The sequence below is a fragment of the Aspergillus uvarum genome (genome assembly GCF_003184745.1).
Source record: "Aspergillus uvarum CBS 121591 unplaced genomic scaffold BO82scaffold_7, whole genome shotgun sequence".
Taxonomy (NCBI): Eukaryota; Fungi; Ascomycota; class Eurotiomycetes; order Eurotiales; family Aspergillaceae; genus Aspergillus; species Aspergillus uvarum.
Genome location: NW_020291304.1, coordinates 504,841 through 528,832, shown reverse-complemented (window position 1 = coordinate 528,832; position 23,992 = coordinate 504,841). Strand labels below are relative to the sequence as shown.

Here is a 23,992-nt window from a genome sequence, read left to right as displayed (position 1 = left end):
GGGTGTTTGAGGGGAAGTGTTCAACAGAGACTGTTGGTGTGAGAATTAAGAGGAAAGGAAAAAGGTATTAAGCAAGGAATGATAAGAAAGAGAAAAGCGACTAAGAGACGGTGTGGGGGGGAGGAATATGAGAAAAGGCCGAGACGAAGGGGGGGAAGAGGGTGGTTGGCGAGGTAAGGATAAGCTGGCGATGCTGACGACGGGCGGCGGATGTAGTGGAGGACTGGATGGATGGATGGCCTAGGAGCCTGAGGAGGAGGCCCGCCGAGAGCAGGACCGCCGAGAGCAGGATTCCAGAGGAGTGACCAGTCTTGTTGGTTGGCTGTTCCTAAAGGACTAGTTAACCGGGCCGAGATTCACACGTGCGGGTAGGTACGGTAAGATGGTAAGGTGGTAAGGTGGTAAGTAGTACAGTAGTAGCTACATAATTAATCTACTAGCACACCACAGGGCTGGCTCGTTCAGCTAGCTGTTTAGCTCCCATTCTCAGCCCCTGTATGATTTTTCTTCCCTGATCCGGCACTTGTCTGCTTCTGCATCTGCCTTTTTCCATACCGTGTAGATATTGTGCTGTGTACTGAGACTGTGTATAGTGTTGATAATATGTCTCATCTGAAGCACGGGTGAAACTGCCCGTGGTCCCAAGATTGTTTCTATCTTTATCAATGAGCCAGCGACCCTGACAGTTCTGGCGTGCATTATTCTTATAAAGTGCTTGTCTATCACCCATCCAAATATAGAGAAACGCGGGTGCATGGATGGATCTGGTAGATATTGCACACTGCCCTAGTTTCTCCCCTAGCCAGGATGATACCCTTGGCCCCTTTTCTTCCCTCGAAATAGCCCGTTTCTACCTAGGGACTCAACCATGCCAAATATATCTTAAGACAGATTATTTATCTTACCTTTCAATCAATTGCTGACTAAATATAGACAACGAATGGGTAACCAGCTAAACATACACTTCGTTACTAGTATCTGTATAGTTGTCACCGCGCATTGTGCACAAAACCGCAATGTAGAGTATGTACATGGGGTACGAGTAACATCCGTCCAGTACGTACACGCAACCCGCAAGGCCCAAGCCTATGCCCACTCACGTGATCAATGTTCTGGCCACGTCAGGCGCCCCAACTGTCGTCATCTGTCCCTTTCCCCCTTGTGGCCCCTTCACTCATTTGTTCATGGCTTGTATGTATCCATCTCCCTTCCACCCCTGCCCATGCCCACCAAGTGACCTTGTTCTCTGGTGAAGTCTTGGGAAAAAGTCTCTTACCCACAGTCTCCGCTCACTCTCCCCACCATCCACTCATGTCAAGAAACAGTGTGGTCATTAGAGCCTTGGAGAGACGTTGTACCGGCACATGCCAATTGGGCAATTGCGGGCCCCCTTCCCTTCTCCCTCCCAACCGCAAATGGATGGAGGATAATCGGGGAAGTTGAATGACTGCGGGCTAAGTAGGTAGGGCCTGGCCAGCCGCCCCTTCCTCGCGAACCAAGGGCCACAAAAGGAACCAAACCACCACACCAAGTTCGTCCCCTCATATCGGTTTTGAAGGGTTAGCTATGCAATGTAAGTTATATCAAGTCAACCCGGTCATCTGTTCGGCCTCCTCCGGCTTCCGCATGCGAGATGGTGTCAAGCATTAGGCTTGGCAAGAACTCATCTCGGGGTTTTGGTTTGTCATTGACGGGGATACCGATACGTAAGACGTAACTACCGCTCAGCTGTCAGGATCAGTGTTTCGTGGGGTGGGGGCTAGACCCAAGCTGCTTTCGGAATGCGGCCATCCTATCCTATTTCATTCACATTTCACTAACGTGCATCTCAAAGATGTAAGATAAAGAAAGCGACGGTCGCATTTCGAAGGAAGAGATATTATGCGATTTTGGGGGTATCTGATGTACGATCGATGCCGGCCGCTGCCGTTACAGCGATATATAAATTCGAGAGATTAGCAAGAAACGAAGAGCAACAATCCAAGTATAGAATGATTGAACCGTCAAATTTAAGCCACCAACGAAATATTTGATGTGCCCGGGCGTCGAGCGACCGTCTTTTGATAAGGTGTTCTACACCCTGTTCTAGAAGAAACGACTTGATTTCTCCATGGGTGGTGCATGCAGGCGGCGACCGGCCGCAGAGAACCTGCAGGGTCCGGGGAAACTCCATGAAAATGCCCTCCACCGCCATTAGGATGCTTCTATCTTCTTTCACCGGAGGCAAGGGACTTCTGGATTTCTTTGGTTTGCTTTTGTAGTTGATCGCACAGGAAGGGCACGGCAAACAAGAACGAGACCACGTTACTCCATGATATGAGTGTTGCAGGGTAGGACGAACCCATATAACAATAGTCTGTCATGCATGCCATCGGACCACCTGGGTTTGTTGCTCGCATGCAGCCTGTCTTTGTTTATTTGCTCATTTGTTGTTCCACCCGATAAAGATAAGGATGAACCGGATGGTGCTGAGTCCTGCGATGACTTTGTGGTATGTCAAGCGGGAAGCTTAGCAAGGAAAATGCGAGGTACAGTACGTGATATTTCAAGTTTCGGTTCGTGTCAAGAGGAAACGACTGTAATAGAGGAAATGTGGTGCTGGCCATCAGTGACGAAGCCCTGTTCTCGACCAGACGCGCTGGAGTCAGAGCTAGATGGCGTCTCTCTTCGTACTGTACGTCTGCAAGTTGGAAGTATGAGAGCAAGAACCGTGGACAAGAGGGCCTTTCTGTAAACGGCTAGCTCGATGTGACCTTCCGGATCGCTCTAGTCTAGTCAAGTTGGGATTAGTGGCCGGTCCTGCCAGTCAGCGAATTCGGTAGAGAATCTGGCAGATGATGAGGATCCAGGCGTACTAATCTGCTGTTTGCTAATGGGCAGCTCGACACAATGGCTCAATTGACACGCTTGGGTGTTGCTGAATGGCCCACTTCAGTATCTATGTTCTTATACCTCATTATTTGACCCTTAAAATGCCAAAAGAACAATTGTCTTGTAATCAAATAACAGTACTTGAGGCTGCCTATTGTCAGGAAGGCGGGCTTATATTTCCTCCCAAGGTATGTGAGTGAAACAACCGGAATGAAAACCAGAGACGCACGAGTCTCAGATCGTGAATGGAAGTCAACCTTAAAAGTGACATTTCGATATCGATGCTTATCACAGTAAGATTGACCGGCTAGACCCACGGTGCGAACTCGTGTGCTAGATGCCTGAGGCAGCAAGCTCAGCCTCGCCGTTGCCGTCATTCTCACACCCTCGGCTCTTCAACCTTCTTTTCTTCTCACTTCACTGCAATCAACCTTGCTATCACTCGAGTATTCCGCCAGACATTTGTCTGGGGAATTGATGTGCAATCAAGGCCACTCTTACAGTTTTTGTGATGCACCTAGCATTCGCCATGCGCTACTTTTTATCTCTAGTCCTCCTGCTGGTCGCAACGGTCGCCCTGGTCTCCGCCGTCCCCGCAGGCTCCAGCATCACTCCACCGCCGCCGATCGAGCCCGTTCAAATTCTATCCTTCCAGCCACCTGATACCCGAAGACCATGGACTCGGTTTCGAGACTGGGTCATTGAGTCTATATGGAGTATACCGAAGTCCGCCAGCAGTCCACTGCGCGGACACTCCCCGCCTCCCCAGGCTCTGGCGCGATACGGCAGCGATGTGGTTCTACGGTTTACTCTGCGCAACGAAGATCAAGCGGAAGCACTGGCTCAAGCGGCCGACATATTGTTCCTTGACGTCTGGGCATCGACTCCTCAATTCGTCGATATCCGTTTGGCCCAGGAAGTGGTAAGTCTTCGACTGATTGATTACTGATCACGTGCACCGACGCTGATAACGCTTGCGGCGTCTAGATCCCCTCACTTCTCGGCTTATTACCCGCCTCCCTCCACACTGCCTACACCCCCTTGATCGATGATTTAGCACACAGGATTTATGCCTCTTACCCGAGTCGCAGACCGGTGGGGTTGAATGGACAGTCGGGTTATATCTCCTCAGGTCGGCAAGCCACGCAACTCGGCGACGTCTTTTTCCACGAATACCAACCCCTCGGCGTCATTGTGCCCTGGATGCGCCTGATGGCTTCGATGTTTCCTTCTCATGCGCAGATGACCAACGTGGGAATATCTTATGAGGGTCGAGAAATCCTCGCACTCCGACTGGGTGTAGGCAACAATCGTGGCCAGAGTCCCACGCCGCGCAAGACCATACTCCTCGTCGGAGGGAGCCATGCTCGTGAATGGATTAGTACCTCGACAGTGAACTACGTTGCCTACAACCTGATAACCAAGTACGGTAAGTCCAAGGCGGTCACCCGGCTGCTGGAGGACTTTGACTGGGTGCTGGTGCCCACGCTCAACCCCGACGGCTACGTTTACACCTGGGAGACGGACCGTCTCTGGCGCAAGAATCGACAACAGACCAGTCTGCGATTCTGTCCTGGGCTGGATCTCGACCGGACGTGGGATTTCCAATGGGACGGCGAGCGAACGCGCTCCAACCCCTGCTCCGAGAATTATGCGGGAGACGAGCCATTCGAGGGGTTGGAAGCACAGCAGCTGGCTCAATGGGCTCTCAATGAAACGCAGCATAACAACGCCGAAATTGTCAGCTTTGTGGATCTGCATTCCTATTCGCAGCAGATTCTGTATCCCTTTTCGTACTCATGTTCGTCTGTCCCACCTACCCTGGAAAGCTTGGAAGAGCTTGGCCTCGGGCTGGCCAAGGTGATTCGGTATGCAACGCATGAGATCTATGATGTCTCATCGGCGTGTGAAGGAACGGTCACCACGCGAGCGCCGGATAGCGGTCGCTTTTTCCCAATCGGTGGATCCTCGGGTGGCAGCGCTCTTGACTGGTTCTACCACCAGCTGCACGCGACCTATTCTTATCAGATCAAGCTCCGCGACCGTGGTAGTTACGGTTTCTTGCTTCCCGCGGAGCATATCATTCCCACCGGGAAAGAAATCTACAATGTGGCCTTGAAGTTGGGATCCTTCCTTCTCAAGGGGAATGCCTTCGAAGTTGACTGGGAGGCCGAGATGGAAGACATCGGAGTGGTTGCTATATCGGGGGATGACTCTAAGCTGGTTACTGGAGACCTCCTGTCTGTAGTCGATGAACAGGCCACGGCCCACGACACCGACCTAGACGAGCCAGAGGAATGGGAGGTGATGGACTGGGCGGAGCAACATTCGTTCGAGTTCCGTCGCTGATTGAGTTGTTTTTCCGGCGGAAAAGTCTGCACTTGCGATTTGATTCTTTCTCCACCCGTGACGATACCTGGCTGATGGCTTGGACGATGATTCTACGACTATGACTAATGAAGTTTGTTTGGCAACATGGAATGAACCAGGAACCGGTGTATATTTGTTTCTCTTTTGGTGCAATCTATGACTGTTGATATTTGACTTTTATCACTGTGTTCCACTGAAAACTTCACTTAAGTAATGCGATGGGTAGATGCGGTCGTGAAGATCGCCTACTGTTTTAGGCACCGAATCCGTGCGAAGTTTTTGCCCTCGTGTCTTGGCTGTGATATGGTTTCTTGGGTGCCAAGCTGGCTATCGCTCCAATTTACCAGGAAATCCGAGAGTTTGGTCAGGTTACACTGATAGAGGGGAAGGGGGCGAAATTGGGAGAGCATTAGTGGGTGAGATGAGTAATGGGCAGTGTGGGCGGGATATTTAGTGATGGGTGCCATGATAAGCGGCGGCGGCGGATGGTGATAAGCGGTGCTTGGCGGGATAAGCAGAGGCAATGCATTGGGTAATGCCAAGCCTGCCAAGCCTGTTCCCCGCGGGGTGTGATTAAAGTCTGAGCGAGAGCCGTGGTTGACGGGAGGAGAGAAGCCTTCCACATGAATCGATCAACAAATACCCTCATTCTTTTGCGAAGCTGGCACAGGCAGTAAGTCAATTCATCCCAATGCAGCCCGCATGCAAAATGCCAAGGGATCCGCCTCGGGTCCAGACCCCATCCACCGGTGAATGGTTGCAAGAATGCAAAGACAGGAAGTGCAGTGCCTCGTGGATGAGATGAGATCAGCCGCGGAAAGAACCGAACAGGGGCCGACGCCTATCATCGGCGGTCCAATACGGGCTACCAGTCAGATGTCATATCTTACCTACCTTCCTGGCAAGGTATCCCACCTTCCAATGTTACCTCCTCCAGCCTGAAGATCAGCCTAGTTCTTAACAGTCGCCGCTTTATTTTCTTTTTCTCATCCTTCCCCCCCACCACCCCTGCCTGCCTGCTCGACTTTCTTCATCTCTCTTATTCCTTTCCTCTTCTTTCTCAACCTTTCTCTCCTCCCTCCTGTTGAAGACTATCACGCAGACAAGTCTACCTACGCTTCAGTTGTCTACCCAGATGGGCTACAGAGAGGAGCCCCTCTTCAAAGAGGGCTATGCGACCGATGTACTGACGGCGGAGGAGAGCACAGTCCAAGCTCCTCCTGGTGACAATGAGCTCCATCGTGCGCTCAAGGCCCGCCACATCACCATGATCGGTGCGACCCCGTTCTGTCCGGCTGCACATGCCATTCCATTGTGAAACTAATCTGACATCACTAGCGATCGGCGGGGCCATTGGAACAGGTCTCATCATCGGAACCGGATCTGCTCTTGCCAAGTAAGTACTGTTTCGAGAGCTGTGTGCGGATAGAGTGACCTAACGTTTCCTTAGAGCTGGTGTAGGTGACTGCTTGCTCCGAGTGCAATAGACCAAGTTCTGACGCAAATCTAGCCGGCCTCTATCCTCATCTCTTACTCTATTGTCGGTCTCGTTGTCTACATGGTTATGTGCGGTCTGGGAGAGATGGCTGCCTGGCTACCGTTGTCTTCGGGCTTTACTGGTTATGCTGTTCGATTCTGTGACCCGGCATTGGGCTTTGCCATGGGCTATACGTACGTTGAGCTTGGATGCTACCTGTGTCCGTTTCACTAACTGCGAAAAGGTACTGGTTCAAATACATCATCGTCACTCCCAATCAACTTACCGCGGGCGCACTCGTCATATCCTACTGGATCGACAAAGAACGAGTCAATCCGGGCGTATGGATCACCATATTCCTCGTTTTGATCGTCTCTATCAACTACTTCGGAGTGCGCTTCTTTGGCGAGTTCGAGTTCTGGCTTTCGTCTTTTAAGGTCGTTGTGATTCTCGGATTGATACTGCTATCTTTCATCCTCATGCTCGGCGGCGGTCCGGACCACGACCGAAAAGGGTTCCGCTACTGGAAGAATCCCGGTGCGTTCAATACCTACATTGACGACGGGCCAGCCGGTCGGTTTTACGCTTTCTGGGCGACCATGGTCTCTGCCACGTTCGCGTACCTGGGCACTGAACTGGTGGGTGTGACGGTCGGCGAGGCGGAGAACCCGCGCAAGACGATCCCCAAGGCCATCAAACTGACCTTCTACCGCATCGTGGTGTTCTACATTCTCAGTGTGCTGCTCGTCGGCACTTTGGTCCCGTACGACTCGGACGAGCTCATCTTCGCCACGAAGCAATCCTCCTCGGCCGCCGCGTCGCCGTTTGTGGTTGCCATTGTGCTCGCCGGTATTCCTGTTCTCCCGCACATCCTCAACGCCTGTATCTTGCTGTTTGTATTCTCCGCTGCCAACTCGGATCTCTACATCGCTACCCGTACCATCTACGGGCTGGCCAAGGAGAACAAGGCTCCTAAGTTTCTGGCCAAGACCGATCGGCGCGGCGTGCCGATCTACGCATTGGGGGTGTGCGCGGCGATCGCTTGCATCGCGTACATGAACGTCTCCTCCGACTCCAAACTGGTGTTTGGCTACTTCGTCGACCTCGTGACGATTTTCGGGCTGCTGACCTGGGTCTCGCTGCTGATCACGCACATCTACTTTGTGCGGGCGCGCAAGGCCCAGAACGTGCCCGTCAGCGACCTGGCGTACCGCGCTCCGTTCGGGGTGTACGGGTCGTACGCCGCGTTGGCGTTCTGTATCCTGATCTGCCTGACGAAGAGCTTCGATGTGTTCACCCACAACAAAAAGTGGGGCAACTTCAACTACAAGACCTTCATCACGGCGTACCTGGGCATCCCGCTGTATCTGTGCCTGATCGGCGGGTACAAGCTAGTGACGCGATGCTCCGGGGTGGATCCGTACCAGGCGGATCTGTGGACCGGGAAGGATCAGGTGGATGCGGAGGAGCGGGAATATCTGAGGCGGAAGGCGATAATGGAGGAGCAGCACCAGGGGGCGAGCTGGTTCTATCGGACCTTTGTGGCGTGGTTGTTTTAGGTGGGGGCAGTGGTCGGTCATATGTGGAGGATAGGCAAACATGGGGTAATGAGCTATGACATCTGTTTCTCCTGAGGATTAGGAATCGTGATGCGTTGAGTTGATTAAAGCACAGTAATTGCTGGCATATGTAGTGGGAGTGAATCGTTATCCCCGTCTACCTCCGTGTGGTCAAGTCTCCTTGGCCGACAGATTGGCAATGCAAGACATAGTCCAGGCTGTTTGTGGGACCGACGGGAATAACTCCGACCCGGGGGCTGCAGACTCCGACGGGGAGGTGTGGTAGGCGTGCCAATCCCGCTGCCGTTTCAGACCCGGCCCCCCGTGGGCAGCAACATCCGACGGTGGTTTGCTCCTTCTAATCGCCGGCTAAACCCCGCTAGTCAATGATCTCCACTGCTCCTCCACTGCCGTGTCCACCACTCCACCACTCCACCACTGCGCCACTATTCACGAAGTATAACAGCTGTGTGACTGAGGTATATAAGCCTCTGCCTCTTCCAGAGAATCTGCAGTCACTTCAATCATCCATTCCACCTAGGAACACAACCACCAATCCTCAAACACCACACAACGCAACAACACCACAGAGTACACCAACCCCAAAATGTCTCCTCCCCACACAAAAACTCTCTTCATCCTCGGCGGCAGCGGCTACATCGGCACCCAGCTCCTACACCAAGCCACCCAACCGCCCCACAACTTCACGACCATCCGGGCCCTCTCGCGCACCCCGCAAACCGACGCGCACCTGACCTCCCACAACGCCATCCCAGTCCGCGGCGACCTCAGCTCCCACGCCACCATAACCACCGAATCCCGGTCCGCCGACGCCGTAATCTGCCTCGCGACCGCCTACACCTTCGGCCAGACCGCCCCCTACGACACGCACGGACTGCCCGAGGACATGGCCGCGCTCGACGCCATCGCCGCCGGGCTCGCGGGGTCCAACAAACCGCTCGCCCTAGCCTCAGGCACGCTACTCTACGCGCCGCACCCCGAAGGCCTCGAGACCGACGAGTCCTCGCCCGTGGATCCGAACCCGATCAACACGCGCTCGAAAACCGACGCGTATGTGCTATCCCTCGGCGCGAGGCACGGGTTTCGAGCATTGAGTGTCCGGCTGGCGCCGTTTGTGTACGGGCGGGGTGGGAGTGGGTTGGGGATGTTTATGCGGCAGGCGCAGACGACGGGGTCGCTGGTGACGGTTGGGGGCGGGCGGAAGTGTACGACGACTGTGCATGTCGACGACGCGGCGGGGTTGTTTCTGTTGGCGGTGGGCAGGGGTGGCGCCGGGGAGACGTTTAATGCGAGTGCGGAGACGAGGGTCACCTACGCTGAGATCTTTGGGGCGTTGGCAGAGGTGTTGGGGGTGGAGGTGGTGGATTTCTCAGAGGTGGAGGCGAGGGAGAGGTTGGGCGAGATGGTGGCTAGGTTTTTCTCGACGGAGAATCGCGCGTCCGGGGAGAAGGCGAAGAGGGTGTTGGGGTGGGTGCCTTCTGGTCCTGGGGTGTTGGAGGATATAAGGGAAGGTTCGTATAAGGTGTTGGCCGGGGAGTTGAAGGGGGGGAATTAGGAATTGGTATATCTATGGTATCTTGATTGATCTATATGACATTTGCAAATCTATTTCCCTGAGCAGCGAAACATCACACGGCTGCTCGCTCAGCAGCCTGCCTCGCCAGGAACATCAACCGCTTGACTAGACACATGGTGAAATAGAACGGCGGGAATCGTCCCCTCATGTCTGACGATTCGTTCCTGTCCAAATCGGCAAAAATGTCCACCACGGTTTGCAGCAGTTGTATATCGTTGGTGTAAGACGGCGCCGTGGGGTAGGTGATGAGGAATTTGAAGAGGGAGAAGACGCCGGTCAGGAGGAACTGAGCGTAGATCCTTATCACTCGACGTCAGTAAAAGTGCATACACAGGAGCGAGGTTGAAGCACGCAGCTCACCAGAAAGTGTGCCAATTGAGAAACTCCCGCGTCCGACAAATGTAGATGAGAATCGACCGGGATTCTTGGTGGAAGAGCTCGGCGCTGGACGGAAGGATGGACCAGCTGGAGTTGCTCCTGCTGCGGCCGACAGCGCCACTCGCCCCGTGGATCTTGCCCACAAGAAAATAGAACTCCAGGTGGAGGCATACGCCCCGCAGACTCAGGTCGTGGAAGGTATAGTTGGGTGCCGTCTCTGTGGCGAAGAGGTCCGGCCAGCAGCTGACCGGGAATGTGGCCTTGAGGTCGGTGAGCTCCTGGTCTAATTCGCGGATGTGTTGCAGCCGACGCGCCTCGGGCTGTTTTCGAGCGCTGTCAGAGTAGAGCAGATGGTAGACTTTGGACTTGAGGAGGGAGAGTCGGACGTCAGAGGGGAAGAGGAGTTCGTCATTTGAAAGTGGCCTCGAAAAGAATTGGTGGTCGGAGGACGATAAGACATAGTTGTCCGGGATTTGAAGCTCGCAATCAACGTCTATGAAATGCGGCGAGCAGTTGTAGCGAATGACCATGTTCTTATCTGCGCCGTAGCAGAACCAGAAGAGAGCTCGGAGGTGTCTCCCTTCTGGCTCGTGGATGGCGGAATATCGATGGCCGCCGAGGCTCAGCACCATTCGAGTAGCTAGAGATAGTAGCATTTGACCTTGTTCAACTTGAGCACCCGGCATCACGTAAGTCATCTGTGCAAGTCAGCTGCACTGCCGTCTGGTGACTCTGAGTGACATACAATCAAGACAATAGCTTCCAGGCCCCTGATTGTGGGCTTCTCCATCAGAGCCCTGGGCACAAGGCACAAGGCAGCCTGAATGTAAGCATCAGGCTCAGCATCGAGGAAAGCCGGATCGAGTCGATGCATCACGCTCATCATTGCTGTGAATGCAAAAAGACATGCCAGCTTAGCTGCGGGAATGGTGCCATCTTGGTGGTCCATTACACCCTCCTCAACCAATTCGGTCAACGCATTAGCATTCGCAACTGGGAAGATAGAATAGAGCCCGCTCCTGGAATAGTGATTTATTGAGTGCTGGACCAGAGGCGTGGGGGGCCATTTAGGTGACAGCGACCGCTTCGGACCTGTCCGTTCGGGGAGACCCTGAAACTTGAGTGACTGTGCCGCCTGGGTCAGGAAATGGTCGAGATCTATCGGAGAACCGGTTTTCTCATACACCGTAGAGAAAAACGACGATCGCTGAATGGAGCCTGCTTTTCCCACTCCGCAGTGAGCAATCTCCCCTTGAAACGTTGCCAGAGAAGTGTCTAGATTATAACTGTCTGGAAGGTGGTCCAGAGTCATCAAGTGAAGCCAAGGACTCGTCGAGGTGTCGGAGTTACTTCGCTCGCTGGGGTCTGCGCTAGGCGAAGAACGGGGAACGACCAATTGCGCTTCTAGCTCTTGTATTCGCGCTCTGGCATCCTGGAGCTGACTGCCGTATCGATTAGTGCTGGAGTATGAGTAAGCGATACTACTTACTCTCGAAGGCTTTTTCGGGGCAGCTCAGGTTGATCTGTGAAGGTGCACGGCACGCAGGCAAGACGACATGTTTCACAGACAGGCTGGACGTTATCGCAGCGAATCTAAAACACCCTTGGTTCAGCACCTTGGTTGCGCTAATGCCACATCCCCTTGATGCAGAGTAACCACAAAATGCAAGCAATTACTGACCTTTCTCTGCCTGCACAAATCACAAGCACTTCGGACACGGCCACCAGCACGTTGAGACGAAGATTGACCACTCATGCTAGCGGGATATCTCTACCTAGCAAATCAGGGATCCGATAGATCCACTGCAACGTTCTTGATCCTGGCGACACAGATTCCCTGAATGACTTCGGGCTGCTCAGTCATCGGCTTCTCAATTCCGACAGCAGTTGGGTGTTGCCTGGACCGCGGGGAGGGACGAAGGTATACTAAAACCGGTCGACTTGACTAAATTGGGATGCGGATCAGTCAGCGGCATTGCTCGCGCCGACATTTGCAAGGGTTTGAAGCTGGGATCGACGCGGGCCCAGTTCCAGAGGGAAGGCGGAAGTGTCGATCGTGGAGAAAAAGGGCCCGAGACGCGGAAGCTGCCAAGAGCCAAGTCCGACACCGGATCCACATCCCGTCCAGATGCTTCATCTTGAATCCGCGACTGCACATGCCTCCATCAATCATAGTCCTCCATTTCGTCAGCCAGGGCCTCTCTGACCTGCAATTGATCTCGTCCTTCTCCAGTCCGCTGTTCTGGTGCATCTTGATGAGGACCTACCCCGAACAACTAGCCAAGATTGCTCACGACGACGATGACGCGTTTACAGGGGCCTTGGAGCGGCTTTGAGTACCGCATCAACAAGATGAACAGTAGAGTGCATTGCGTGGACAATAAGACTAATGTGTGCAGGAGACCTGGGCCACGGAGTGTGAGGATATATAAAGGTCACGTTCATGGTCTTCGAGGGATTCAATTCCAGCAACCATTCCACACTCTGATCGTCCTTCGAACTCTTTCCTCCCAATCAAGTCAAAATGCAGCTTCTTCAGCTTAAGCAAGCCATCGCACTCTCGCTGGCCGGATTCGCCATGGCGCATCCTGGTGCCCATGAGCCTAGCTCTTTGACCGATGTTTCCAAGCGTGCGTTCCTGCACAATGCTCACCGGAGTCTAAGCCAATGCGCTGGACAGCTCGAGAAGAGAGGCGTCCATGAAAGAGCCGCTTCCCGCCGCGCAGCCTTGTTCGAAAAGTACAAGAAGCGCTCCCTAGGCCTCCGTGACACGGAGAAGGTGGTGAACACTTCGCATTACTCCTCCCTCCATGTGACGCCAAACACTTCTGAGTTGGAGCTGTTCTCGAAAGACCCAGTCTGCATCCTTGCTCCGGAGGGTGAAGTCGGTCCTTTCTGGGTGAAGGGGGAGCTTATCCGCCACGACATCTCCGATGGAGAAGCCGGAGTTCCTATCATCCTGGACGGCCAATTCATCGACATCAACACCTGCGAGCCCATCCAGGAGCTCTACTGGGACGTCTGGAACTGCAACTCCACCGGTGTCTACTCTGGAGTCCAGAGCAGCATGAACGGCAACGGCAACGACGCCTCGAACCTCGACAAGACTTTCCTCCGCGGTATTCAGAAAACTGACGCGGACGGTGTTGCCGGATTCAAGACTGTTTTTCCCGGCCACTATTCAGGCCGCGCGACTCACGTCCATGTCATCGCTCACGTCGGCGCTCAGCTCCTTCCCAACAACACGCTGACTGGGGGACACATTCCGCACATCGGGCAGTTGTTCTTTGACCAGGATCTGATCTCGCAAGTTGAGGCCACCTATCCCTACAACACCAGCACGGTGGCCATCACCGAGAATGCGGATGATCATGTGGTCATAGTTGAAACCGAGGATAGCGACTCCGACCCGTTCTTTGAGTATGCTTTGTTGGGCGATTCGATCGAGGATGGTATCTTGGCCTGGATTACCCTCGGGATTAATGTCACCGCAAGCCATGACTCCAGTGCTACTTGGGCTTCGACCTTGACCTCATCTGGTGGTGTCATCAACGAGGACTCTTCCAGTGGCGTGAACATGTAATTTTCGGGCAGACCTCGGAACAGCGCCTTGACGGTTGCAAGCCTCCTGGATTGAACTAAAGACACTGACGTTAGCCTTCAAGTGATATGGGGATGAGCTCTTATGCTTTGATCAATGTACTTCTTACCTACCTATTTAGTTAGCACAGAAGCCAAAATTGTTTCTTCGATGTTGATCATCCTACCGGAGCTTTCTGGAAGACTTCATTTAGTAATCCCACATGAAGCTTAGTGTGTAGGGTAATGTACACGGGCTGGGTTTTGAGCAGGCTATCGTTCTTAGCGGAGTGCGTCTATTCGCGTGCCAGGTGGGGCAGCATGCTAAGTATCCATTCTTGGAGAAAGATAAACCGAGTCTCAGCCTTCTTGAAGCGGGGCTTAGCTACGATAGGTATGTGCTGGCGATTCATCTCGACAGATTGGACTGCGGACGCGTCGGCTCGTTGCATTGCAGGTCATGACCGATTGGCCATTGGGAGGGCAGCCGTGGAAGCTCCTTGCTTGGCTGTAGAAGAGGTATCGCCGTCCCGGTATTGGGTTGAACAGCAGGCTACAAGATTAGGAAAGGCTGATATGAATTGAATATAGTCGCGTGCCAGTATTTGTGCGTGACAGAGAATGGATTTGTGTGAGGAACTGCCCATGCATAAAGCGATGGACCGGCACTAGCCCTATTCGGGAAAGGCGTTATATGGCTGACATCAGCCATGGTCTGGCCGCCGCTTCTTCAGACCTCGTCTGACAATTTCACGACCGGCGCCCTGCGGTCTCCGCTGATATTCTCGCTTTCAAGGACCGCCCCTGATTAATGACAATACGCTATGCCGATGCAGACCCGGGGTTCCACAGAGCCCAGTGACAGTACCGGAAGTGCAAAACGGAAGCCCGTCCGCCGCGACCCAGAGAAGAGGAGGCAACAGAACATTCAAGCCCAGAAAAAGTACAGTAAGTGCATGTCACTGCTGGCTTTGCTGTCTGGTGTCTCATTATACACAAGTGCTTGATCTTGTCAGTACTAATTCTCGGTTTTTCTTTTAGGAGAGAAGCTTCGCAAACGCCTAGAGAACCTCGAGGCACTTGCAGCATCGGCTGCGCAGAACCATGCGGTTGAAAGAACAGCAGCTGTGGAGAATGACCCCTCGGAAGCGGCCGTAGCGCAAGGGCCTTCGACTTTTCTGCCCCACATCGCTACAAATGGCATACCGGCCTCTGAAGTCTCGGGGATATCAGTCCCCTTTCCATCTGCGGGCATTCCTGGAGATCCATGCACATCACTGGACGAGTTTTCAGCAGCCCTTCCACTGTGGGAACCTTCAACATGTGCCACTAACCTCGATTGTACCTCATCATCCCTCGCGATGTTCGACTCCACAGTTTATGCACCCCCGCCGGATGATCTGTCGGTACCTAGTATTTGGGATGCTTCTGTAGAGGCTTCGCTTTCCGACAATATCTCTTCTGTTTCAAGCTTAAGAGATTTCACCACCAGTGACCCGCAGTCAGATCAGCCGTTATCAGCATCGAGCATAGTGCGCTCTCAATCTCAATCCAAGCCGTCCTTTCTCATTCCAGACGACCATGGCGACAACAATGGTGGCTCACACGTCATTGCCATCAAATGCGGCTGCCTCAAGCCTCACATCCGCGTCCAGACCCACAGTCCTTACCCGTTCCGCTCAGGTGAAATTCGCATCATCATGCGCGAACCCGGTGCGCCAGCTGCGGATCCATATGCTAACCACATCCGCGTTGACCCGGTCTGCACCATGGCAGCACTGTATACCCTCGGAACACACATCGGGGTCAACGAATCGATGCTCTGTGCCGACGAGTCTTTTTCGCCGTTCTACCGGCCCAGCGCGGCCTGCGCGGATGAGCTGGTTAAGGCAAACATGGTCGGCACTGTACAAAGAATATTCAAGACCCTGAAACCGGACCTGCGGCCAAACCGTGAACAGATCATGATTGAGCACCACCCTTACATTGACATTTTGCCTTTCCCAACACTGCGAAGAAATCTACTGACCCATCAGATTGAGCTGGATGAAGATGAGTTCATGGATGATGTAATTTCCGGCCTGGTCTGCTGGGGAGGGGCTGGTATGGGGAAACGGGACAGACAAGACTCGGTTGGACGTCATCCAACAGGCACACCGTGGGATGTCCGCAGTTGGGAGGCCAAAGTCTGGTTTTTGAAGAAGTATTGGGCACTGCTGGGCGGCGAAGATGGAGAACTTGTGCGGCAAAGTGAGTGGTGGCGAGGACTCAGGGGGGAGGACGAGGAGGTGTTTGATCAGACTGATCCGACGCCAGCAGACTCTCCGCTATTCTACTCAACCCTAGGAATCTGATCATAGAATTTGGAAGGCAGCTTGGACTGAGGAATAAACATCGTGAGTTGACACTGTAAAGGGCCAACAGGGGACGATAGCTTGATATCATTTGGATATTGTTGCCTGTAGCGAACTCGTGCAACGTCGAAGTGATCATCCTCAGCTTGTGGGCACAAGCATCAAAGATCGCTTCCTTGATAGGTTCGCGGTCAACTGTACTTTCTACCCGGTCGCGCAAGGTCAGATTCGGAAACAACAAGATATACGGGATCAGGGATGCTTCTCAACTTATATATGCTCCGATGCGTCACCACTATCCTGGCACTCCATGAAGACGCTACACAGACCGATGCAGATTTGCGCCCGGGTACCTGCGGCTGCCCTGCCAATTTTAGACACTAGGTGAGGACTCACTCAGGTCGTTTAGTATAAGATAGTTTTAAACAGCTGGCATGACCTGGTACGTATCGACAGCGAGCCTCTCTTGCCTGATAGACCTCTACGTCCTTCTCCTCCCAGTCCCGCTTATCATCCGCCTCAAACTAAGTCTCCGTCGCCGCCTCCTCGTCCTCATTACCTTCTTCATGGCCTTTTCGGTTGTTGTGATGTCTATTATACGTCTCATCGTGATAGCCCAGGGCGATCCTTGTGGATCCGCCAAGCTGTTCTGTGCAACGATGGAGTACGCTCAATGGGCCGTCCTCGAAAGTTCTATATCCGTGATCTCAATCAATGTACCGAGCGGCATTGCTGTCGCGAAGGCTATACTCAAGAAGCCAGGACGCATGCGCGACAGTCCTAGGATCCCCATCGACCCACCCCGGCAGGTACAAAAGCCGGTCTGCAATGGAACGTTGTGTGTCGGCCTTGGCCATGAGGAAGACATGAGCAAGGCAGGTACAGAGGTAGAGGACTTCCAAGGTGTGGAAATCAACACAACAATCTGTCTCTGGGAGATCAGGCTGCCAAAACCAAATGTTCCAACTTGAAATGATGAACACTCATCCATCAGAGCAGAGCTGTTGTCAAAAGCTTCATTTGGTCAACATCAATATGCCATTGCCTCCTAGATAAAACACAAGGGATTCCAAAAGAAGTAACCAAAAAAAAAAAAAAGCTCGCCCGCCATTGTGGGCTACGAACCCCCGCATCCACCGGCAGAAACTCGCTCTATACCGCCTTCGTGATATCAGAATTCGGGAGGGTAATTCGACTTGCCCAATGCACTTAGCAGTTGTTGAAAACGACATTCTCGATGCTATCATAGCAAGGTTTATGCCGCTTGCAAGTGAGGCAGCCCGTTTCTTTTTATCGTTGGCAATAATCTCTTGAATTGTCTACACTGAATGGCCACCAAAGCGACAAAATATATCTGTTCAGTGGGTTGGGTATCCGATCTTACCTGCGCAGCGTGTTGTTGATTGCCCGCTTCGACACACGAGAGTCGAAATGCGCACCCCGACCGTGATCTTCCAACTGGCTCTCACGCGCATACTAGGTGCCGGTCGGGGGAACAGGATTGATACCACGCGCTTCGCTCGTGCAGTGAAGACATGATGGAGCCAAGCATGCAGCGCCAAGAAGGCTTATCGTTCAAGATCAACTCAAACTCCACTGCTTCGCTGACCGCACAGTATGCTGATGACTGGATTATCGTTCCATCGGTTAGCCGCTTCGAGTCTCCGCTGCTCCAGGGCAATTTGACTTTGGGGAAAGGTTTCAGTGGTTGGTTCACATCCGCATCCTTTCAATCACTGTATCAATACAAGGGAGCTTTTTTCGTCTGGGATTGAGCTAGTTCGCTAAAAGCTGCGAGCGGTCGGTAGGGACCAATATCTTTACCAGCGAAATAATACTCGAGAGTCTATCCGGCTTGGTGCTCAGCAACCGATCATTACAACTCGGTTCACACTATCACGACTCAACCTCTCGGAATTCCTACAATCAGTGTTCTGCGCTTGAGTATACAAGCGAACAGCTTGTCATCTGTGTCTCTCTCTCCATCTAGGTTCTCTCGTCTTAGACGACGCCGTCAGAAGTAGATCTATTGGTTCGATTTGACAGAGTCCGACAAACCGCCGGGTAGCATGAAAGACCCACTCGAAGCTATACAAAGCATGTACTATAGGGGGGTCAGCTTACTACATCTTACGGTTTACCTGAACGTGTCAGCACCGCCTCGACTATATAAGCCGCCTGTAGCCGTCTCACCTGGTCTTCTCCAATTCCCACTTTCTTTGCCTTTTTCTCTGACCCAACTTCCTCAATCATGTCCGCTCAGGTCTTATCCCAGCTTCCAGCTCTTCAGGCAACAGTTGGCCCCAACTGCAAAATTCTGCAAGACCCTGGGAGCCCGGAATTCAGTCAACGCCTGAGGCGTTGGACTAATATCGACCACCAAACCCCGGCTGCGATCATCCTGCCGAGCAACGAAGAAGACTGTCTCAAAATTGTGAGCCCCTGGTAGCAAGAAGCCCGAGTATCGGGGCATATGTGCTGATGTTGGTGCAGGTTCAATGGGCACTTCGGTCCTCTATCCCGTTTGTCCCTACTTGCGGAGGCCACAGTGCTTGGTCCACGATCGGCGAGGGCGGCGTCATCATCGATCTGAGTAACTACACTCATATTTCGGTAGATGAAGCAGCAAGAACGGCCACCCTAGTCGGTGGGGTCTTGTCCAAACAGGTAGGCCTGCGCCTCGCGGAAGCAGGGCTATTTACAGGTAGTTCACTCGCCCCCAACGCTGTTTCTTTCTCTCATTGCTAATACTCATCCTCTAGCTCTCGGAAATGGCAACACTGTTGGTGCAATCCCGTACTTTCTCGGCGGAGGCGCGTCCATCACCTCCTCCATCACCGGGTTTGGGTCTGACCAAATTATCTCCGCGCGGGTCATCACCGCCACGAACGGCGGAACACTTGTGGAAGTGACGGAATCTGAGAATCCAGATCTTTTGTGGGCGATACGCGGTGCTGGCCAGTTCTTCGGGCTTGTCACCCAGCTGACCGTTCGTGCTCATTCGCTCTCTTTGCTGCGAAAGCAGGCGGGCCTTATCTGGGTTGGGGCGTTCGTCTTCCCGCTGCATCGTGCGGCGGAGGTCGCTCGCGTGATGAAGCCGCTCATGGCAGACGGGCAGCATGCGACGGCTGGCTTGATGATGACCATGGCCCCTCCGCCGGCTCGCGTCCCCTCGCTGGTTATCTCGGCGCGGTACACGGGCGACGAGGATCCACATGTACCCTTTGGGCCACTATACGAGCTGAAGCCGTTGATGGTGACTGGAGGGGAGGTACCAGTGCAGAATGCAAGTGATGCGCGGGAGGTCCTGTGCGCTAAGGGTGACTTTAAGCAGTTCGGTGTGGTAGGGCTGCATGAGTACAATGAGGATGCGTTTGTGCAGACGGTCGATCTGTGGGAGAAAATGGTCAAGGAATGTCCTGATGCAATCAATACTGCGTTCAATTTCCAGTGGGATGCAAGGCCTGTCAGGGCGCCTGACGTGGACTCGGCTCAATCGCTGCATGACATTCGCTACTGGCAGTATGTGTCTCCTTCTGCTGATTGATGACTAAGAATGCTAACTCTGCCGGGTTGATACTAGGAACAACTTGATCTGGCATACAGACGTAGCCAGCCGGGGCAAGGTGGACAGCTATAATGAACAGTGCATTGCCATCATGCGTGGGCCGGACGAGTCGCGTTTTGTGGACTTCCAAAACGGAACCCGCACTGGGCCTATCCATAGACGATACCGCGGGGAAGCGCGACTTGAGAAGCTGCGTCGGTTGAAACGAGAGTGGGATCCTGAAGGGGTGTTCACTCGGCAGTTGCTCGATTGAGCATTCATATAAGGCTCTTGTTGTGATAAGCGCCTGGGGACCGTGAAGATGACGGATCGTGCACTATCTAGAAGGAACCTAGTCAGAAGTATACTATAGCATAGACAAATTGCATTCATGATTTCTGAATTGACATTGGACGAATAGTGGCTTAACCTGGGAAATGCGAAGTTGAGGTTTTTGACATGAATAGGTACTGTTGGAGCAGGCCCTTGGGCAAAACGCCACGTGACTATCATCGCGCCTTTACCTCCACCATCTTGAATGCCTTTCCTCCATCAATTAATCAAACATATCCCCCCACTGCTTCCAGGCATCATGGTTAGAGGCTGACGATTACTTCGTATGAGCTAAGATGCTCTTTCCACGGACTCCGTGTTCATACTCGATGCTTTACGCCTTCCGTGTCAGAAGAGGACTGATCTACAGACTGCCTCGTCCACGAAACACTCCACGTACGTCATAGTCGGCATCAGGCACAACCATGACAGGCATCGGCTATTGAGTCCTTCAAGTGCAAAATAATAATCATACGCCGACAATGCGGGGAATCAAGCATTGGAATCCATAATGTGTTGCGGCTTGTGCTTGCAGCTGGAAAAGGGGTGTTATTGGAGGAAAAACTGCCGGCTGAGAGAACGACTGGGGTTCGCACTTGGGACGAGATCAACCGAGTGAGTGCAGGCTCACCACACGCAGATACACAAATACGCAGATGCATGCGATGCTTCGTCGGGACAAAAATGCTGTCTTCTGCAGTGTGTTCCTTACCGCCAATCTACAATCTTCACTATGAACGCCTCTGTATATCTGTTCCTCGCACTGTGTAACCTTCTCCAACTAGGAAGCTGGGCAATCGCTGCTACGGTGTACAATGTGACCAGTACAGTTTCGCTGGCCCCTGCCTCATCACCTCGCCCTGAGAAACCTGTGCATGATGCTGACTACCACTCCTTCTCCATCGAATTCTGCTATATTGTGGACTACGCTGGGAATGATACGTAAGCTTCTTTTCTCCCCTGAAACTCCGAGAAGTGGAGCGGAAAAGTATGGGACTAATTGTAGCTGGATCGTTTCCACAGACATCCCAACCTCTTCTCGCGCCAGGTCATCCAGAACCTCAAGGATATCGCTGGCAAGGCCCCCATCTTCCGGGTGGGCGGGAGTACGCAGAACTCGGCGGTCTACTATCCTGACCAGACAGAGGCGTTGATTGATCCATTTGATTCAATTGCCTCCAGCCAACCGCGTCACTCGTACTTTGGCCCGGCGTTTCTGCAGTCCTTCCGGCAATTCCCTGCTGGTTCTCAATATATCTTTGGTAGAAAAAAAAAGCCCCCAAAATGCGGATGAAAGGCGCAGAAGGCTGATGTGGATGACTTTAAGGTCTGAACTTTTTTAATTCTGAGAACGAAACTCTGTTCGATGTGGGGAATGGATTGGCGCAGTGTGTTCTCGAGGCTCATGCTGCCTATCATGCCATCGGGGATGCGCTCTACGGGTTTGAGATTGGAAATGAGGTCGATTGTGCGTTTGAACTCCTTTCCCTATCCCCAACTCATCATAACCGTATTCTTTCTGCGGTCCTCAGATCACACGATTCACTTCATTGGTTGATTGACGTGGGCATGCAGCGTGGGCCGGAGGCCAACGACGACCGGCGAACTGGACGATCCAAGAATACGTCGATCAGTGGAACGAGTATGCGTCGGTCGTCAGCAAAAACCTCACTCAACATGATGCGGATCAGCTGTTTCAGGGATGTGCTTTTGAAGCTCCGCGCCACGTCACGACAGCGACGGACTGGAACGTGGCGAATGCCGAAGCGGACGGAATGCGCGTGAACAAGGCGAAGAGCGTGGCTGACCATGAGGTAGGTTGCTCCTGATTTGTCCTTTGTTTTTCTTGTTACTTCGAGGCTGTGCTTGGGTTGAAGATGATAACTGACCATCAGGGCTTTAGTACATGGGTGCCGCCTGTGACTACACCGGGGTGGGTCCCACGCTCGCGACGACGATCTTTGACCGTACAAATGTGCTGTCGCGGGTGTGGTATCATGACTACCTGGGCAACGCTACCGCGGCCTCGGGCATCCCTTACGTCTTGGGCGAGACCAACTCGATCTCGTGTCAGGGCGCGCGAGGCATCTCGGACGTCATGGCGGCGGCAATCTGGGCGGTCGATTACGTGCTGTACCTGTCGTCGCTACGGGTGGAACGCGTGCATTTCCACATGGGGACGCGGTACCCCTACTCCAGCTGGCTTCCTGTGACCTTCAACGAAACGGCGCCCACCGTGTTCCCCATTTACTATGCCGCCCTGTTCAATGCTCACGTCTTCTCAGGCGGCAACAAGCAAACTGAGGTGCTTGTCAACACTACAGACTTTGGTGCGTACGCCGTCTACAGCCTGGGCAAGCTGGAGTCACTCGTCGCCGTCAGCCTGTCAGTGTGGAATTCCACCTTCACTGCAACCAAGCGGCCTTACACGGCTCTCGAGCTGCCGGAGACCGGCTGGGAAAATGCCAAGGTGATGAGATTGACCAACCCGGGAGTAGACGTGGCCGCGAACATCACGCTGGCGGGCCAGTCTGTGAATGCACAGGGCGATATCGTTGGCACCGCGGTGTATCATGCACCCATATCGCCTTGGACGACGTCGCCCTCTGGACTGATAGCGGCGTTGATGTTACCTGGTCCTGCGAGAATGCTTATGGCAGTCAACCTTGTCCAGATATTAATAGTAATGCCATCAAGTGATAACATCAGCGTTAGTGGTGTAGCGGTTAGCATTGTTGCCTTCCAAGCAATAGATCGGGGTTCGACTCCCCGCTGACGCAATTTCTTTTTCGTTTTTTATTTTTTCGGTGGCACACGATCCAAACATGAGATCACAAAGGGTTGTTATTGTCCCTTATCTTAGACACAACGGTGGTGGAGCTATACGTCGCCATCGGCTTGAGCAGAGCTTCGGAATCTTCGTTTACGAGACAGCTACATTCGAGAATAAGGGACCGATCCAGTCCATTCCAATCCAGACCGCTGCCAGTAATAGCCGACTAGCGCGTTTGCGTGCCCTCGGCGTGGACGTCCTCAATGCGGTTACGAGCGACAAGTACGGCCCCAGCATATTCACCTGGGCCCCCGTCATTGAGCCAGAAACCAGGTTCCTGACGCAAACGCTGAGCGAGGCCGTCCAGAGCCAGCGCTTCAATGGCGAAGCCTTTATCTCCACCAGTTGTAAGGAGGATACGTGCTTCCTACCCTCCGCCCTCAACCGCTCCACATCGTCGGGCGACCCGCCGCTCAATGACACGATCGGGAGTTCTTCTCTAGCCTCAGTACTAGCCGGCGCTGCCGGAGCTGGGCACAAGGTATGAGGAGTTTGTTGTCACCCTCGAGGGTTTTGAGTAGGTCGCCCTCGATCACTCTCCGGGGTGCTGTGACTTGTGGCTGGATGTTGCGCCGTCTATTCCTGTCTAGTTCTACACCCTGCTAAGCGAGAATAAACATCATGAGCTTTTACCAGAACGCTGAGTGGAGGAACATCATATTATCCCGACCATGTGCACGATGAAAAGTCACTGCGAGTAGCCTAGATAGGGGCTACTTCATATTTACTGCAGTGCAATACTTCCGGGTTACCCTGCAGGCACTGGTTCTGATCAAAACAAACGGCGGATGGCCCGAAACAGTCTCACCACGACAATCTATTGCTTCCAGATTATATTACTGCAGTTAGCTAGGGTCAAGGACGAAGTTGGTGTGACTTCAGACCTAGCAAATCCAATTCTACTCGAGATGCTCATGGCCCCTGCACATGCTATCACGTGCTCCTCATCGCGCCTTCAACTTTCACCTTCCCAATCGCGTCTCGATCCCTTCACCAGACACTCATCGCTTCATCCATCATTGTTGCTTTCACATACGCTCAAGAGCCCTCTCATTTCTTTGGTTGAGAGCAGATCGACTCCTCCTTCCCTGCTG

The 23,992-nt window shown here is 53.2% G+C and overlaps 9 protein-coding genes and 1 non-coding gene across 10 annotated transcripts; 8 read left to right on the top strand and 2 right to left on the bottom strand.

The window, feature by feature from the left end:
• Nucleotides 1-1,198: 1,198 nt before the first annotated feature.
• On the bottom strand, nucleotides 1,199-1,750 carry BO82DRAFT_351235 (uncharacterized protein). The gene has a single exon (XM_025634375.1). The coding sequence runs from the start codon at nucleotides 1,543-1,545 to the stop codon at nucleotides 1,315-1,317; it is 231 nt and encodes a 76-aa protein (XP_025495598.1). The 5' UTR covers nucleotides 1,546-1,750; the 3' UTR covers nucleotides 1,199-1,314.
• Nucleotides 1,751-3,296: 1,546 nt separating this feature from the next.
• BO82DRAFT_351234 (putative metallocarboxypeptidase ecm14) lies at nucleotides 3,297-5,500 on the top strand. The gene is made up of 2 exons (XM_025634374.1): nucleotides 3,297-3,793; nucleotides 3,859-5,500. The coding sequence occupies exons 1-2, from the start codon at nucleotides 3,401-3,403 to the stop codon at nucleotides 5,218-5,220; spliced, it is 1,755 nt and encodes a 584-aa protein (XP_025495597.1). The 5' UTR covers nucleotides 3,297-3,400; the 3' UTR covers nucleotides 5,221-5,500.
• A 691-nt stretch (nucleotides 5,501-6,191) lies between these two features.
• BO82DRAFT_351233 (dicarboxylic amino acid permease agtA) lies at nucleotides 6,192-8,504 on the top strand. The gene is made up of 5 exons (XM_025634373.1): nucleotides 6,192-6,515; nucleotides 6,580-6,637; nucleotides 6,692-6,698; nucleotides 6,752-6,912; nucleotides 6,963-8,504. The coding sequence occupies exons 1-5, from the start codon at nucleotides 6,377-6,379 to the stop codon at nucleotides 8,275-8,277; spliced, it is 1,680 nt and encodes a 559-aa protein (XP_025495596.1). The 5' UTR covers nucleotides 6,192-6,376; the 3' UTR covers nucleotides 8,278-8,504.
• Nucleotides 8,505-8,694: 190 nt separating this feature from the next.
• On the top strand, nucleotides 8,695-9,867 carry BO82DRAFT_351232 (oxidoreductase domain-containing protein). Its single transcript, XM_025634372.1, has one exon. It carries the CDS (start codon nucleotides 8,885-8,887, stop codon nucleotides 9,851-9,853), a length of 969 nt encoding a protein of 322 aa, XP_025495595.1. The 5' UTR covers nucleotides 8,695-8,884; the 3' UTR covers nucleotides 9,854-9,867.
• A 59-nt stretch (nucleotides 9,868-9,926) lies between these two features.
• BO82DRAFT_380951 (uncharacterized protein) lies at nucleotides 9,927-12,188 on the bottom strand (the record flags this gene model as incomplete). Its single annotated transcript, XM_025637801.1, has 5 exons — nucleotides 11,934-12,188; nucleotides 11,742-11,845; nucleotides 10,998-11,622; nucleotides 10,235-10,950; nucleotides 9,927-10,173 (listed from the first exon to the last, which is right to left on the bottom strand). Exons 1-5 carry the CDS (start codon nucleotides 12,006-12,008, stop codon nucleotides 9,927-9,929), a joined length of 1,767 nt encoding a protein of 588 aa, XP_025495594.1. The 5' UTR covers nucleotides 12,009-12,188.
• Nucleotides 12,189-12,593: 405 nt separating this feature from the next.
• On the top strand, nucleotides 12,594-13,956 carry BO82DRAFT_184168 (intradiol ring-cleavage dioxygenase). Its single transcript, XM_025630453.1, has one exon. The coding sequence runs from the start codon at nucleotides 12,777-12,779 to the stop codon at nucleotides 13,833-13,835; it is 1,059 nt and encodes a 352-aa protein (XP_025495593.1). The 5' UTR covers nucleotides 12,594-12,776; the 3' UTR covers nucleotides 13,836-13,956.
• A 751-nt stretch (nucleotides 13,957-14,707) lies between these two features.
• Nucleotides 14,708-16,554, top strand: BO82DRAFT_351229 (DUF3425 domain-containing protein). Its single transcript, XM_025634371.1, has one exon. The coding sequence runs from the start codon at nucleotides 15,193-15,195 to the stop codon at nucleotides 16,183-16,185; it is 993 nt and encodes a 330-aa protein (XP_025495592.1). The 5' UTR covers nucleotides 14,708-15,192; the 3' UTR covers nucleotides 16,186-16,554.
• A 1,389-nt stretch (nucleotides 16,555-17,943) lies between these two features.
• On the top strand, nucleotides 17,944-20,112 carry BO82DRAFT_351228 (FAD-binding oxidoreductase). Its single transcript, XM_025634370.1, has 4 exons — nucleotides 17,944-18,619; nucleotides 18,679-18,889; nucleotides 18,948-19,707; nucleotides 19,769-20,112. Exons 1-4 carry the CDS (start codon nucleotides 18,437-18,439, stop codon nucleotides 20,004-20,006), a joined length of 1,392 nt encoding a protein of 463 aa, XP_025495591.1. The 5' UTR covers nucleotides 17,944-18,436; the 3' UTR covers nucleotides 20,007-20,112.
• A 613-nt stretch (nucleotides 20,113-20,725) lies between these two features.
• Nucleotides 20,726-23,048, top strand: BO82DRAFT_424231 (glycosyl hydrolase family 79 C-terminal domain-containing protein). The gene is made up of 5 exons (XM_025640287.1): nucleotides 20,726-21,007; nucleotides 21,089-21,327; nucleotides 21,393-21,533; nucleotides 21,641-21,879; nucleotides 21,969-23,048. The coding sequence occupies exons 1-5, from the start codon at nucleotides 20,799-20,801 to the stop codon at nucleotides 22,839-22,841; spliced, it is 1,701 nt and encodes a 566-aa protein (XP_025495590.1). The 5' UTR covers nucleotides 20,726-20,798; the 3' UTR covers nucleotides 22,842-23,048.
• Nucleotides 22,774-22,845, top strand: BO82DRAFT_t67. Its single transcript has one exon. It is a non-coding gene; the product is annotated as a tRNA-Gly (tRNA).
• Nucleotides 23,049-23,992: the final 944 nt, after the last annotated feature.

Excerpts from the sequence above, each read along its gene's own strand:
- BO82DRAFT_351235 (XM_025634375.1), bottom strand. The coding sequence starts at position 1,545 with ATGAGGGGACGAACTTGGTGTGGTGGTTTGGTTCCTTTTGTGGCCCTT.
- BO82DRAFT_351234 (XM_025634374.1), top strand. The coding sequence starts at position 3,401 with ATGCGCTACTTTTTATCTCTAGTCCTCCTGCTGGTCGCAACGGTCGCC. Across the intron at positions 3,794-3,858 it reads TCCGTTTGGCCCAGGAAGTG|ATCCCCTCACTTCTCGGCTT; the intron begins GTAAGTCTTCGA and ends TGCGGCGTCTAG.
- BO82DRAFT_351233 (XM_025634373.1), top strand. The coding sequence starts at position 6,377 with ATGGGCTACAGAGAGGAGCCCCTCTTCAAAGAGGGCTATGCGACCGAT. Across the intron at positions 6,516-6,579 it reads CCGCCACATCACCATGATCG|CGATCGGCGGGGCCATTGGA; the intron begins GTGCGACCCCGT and ends TGACATCACTAG. Across the intron at positions 6,913-6,962 it reads GGCTTTGCCATGGGCTATAC|GTACTGGTTCAAATACATCA; the intron begins GTACGTTGAGCT and ends AACTGCGAAAAG.
- BO82DRAFT_351232 (XM_025634372.1), top strand. The coding sequence starts at position 8,885 with ATGTCTCCTCCCCACACAAAAACTCTCTTCATCCTCGGCGGCAGCGGC.
- BO82DRAFT_184168 (XM_025630453.1), top strand. The coding sequence starts at position 12,777 with ATGCAGCTTCTTCAGCTTAAGCAAGCCATCGCACTCTCGCTGGCCGGA.
- BO82DRAFT_351229 (XM_025634371.1), top strand. The coding sequence starts at position 15,193 with ATGTTCGACTCCACAGTTTATGCACCCCCGCCGGATGATCTGTCGGTA.
- BO82DRAFT_351228 (XM_025634370.1), top strand. The coding sequence starts at position 18,437 with ATGTCCGCTCAGGTCTTATCCCAGCTTCCAGCTCTTCAGGCAACAGTT. Across the intron at positions 18,890-18,947 it reads GGAAGCAGGGCTATTTACAG|CTCTCGGAAATGGCAACACT; the intron begins GTAGTTCACTCG and ends CTCATCCTCTAG. Across the intron at positions 19,708-19,768 it reads CATGACATTCGCTACTGGCA|GAACAACTTGATCTGGCATA; the intron begins GTATGTGTCTCC and ends GGTTGATACTAG.
- BO82DRAFT_424231 (XM_025640287.1), top strand. The coding sequence starts at position 20,799 with ATGAACGCCTCTGTATATCTGTTCCTCGCACTGTGTAACCTTCTCCAA. Across the intron at positions 21,328-21,392 it reads TGGTTCTCAATATATCTTTG|GTCTGAACTTTTTTAATTCT; the intron begins GTAGAAAAAAAA and ends GATGACTTTAAG. Across the intron at positions 21,534-21,640 it reads GATTGGAAATGAGGTCGATT|CGTGGGCCGGAGGCCAACGA; the intron begins GTGCGTTTGAAC and ends GTGGGCATGCAG.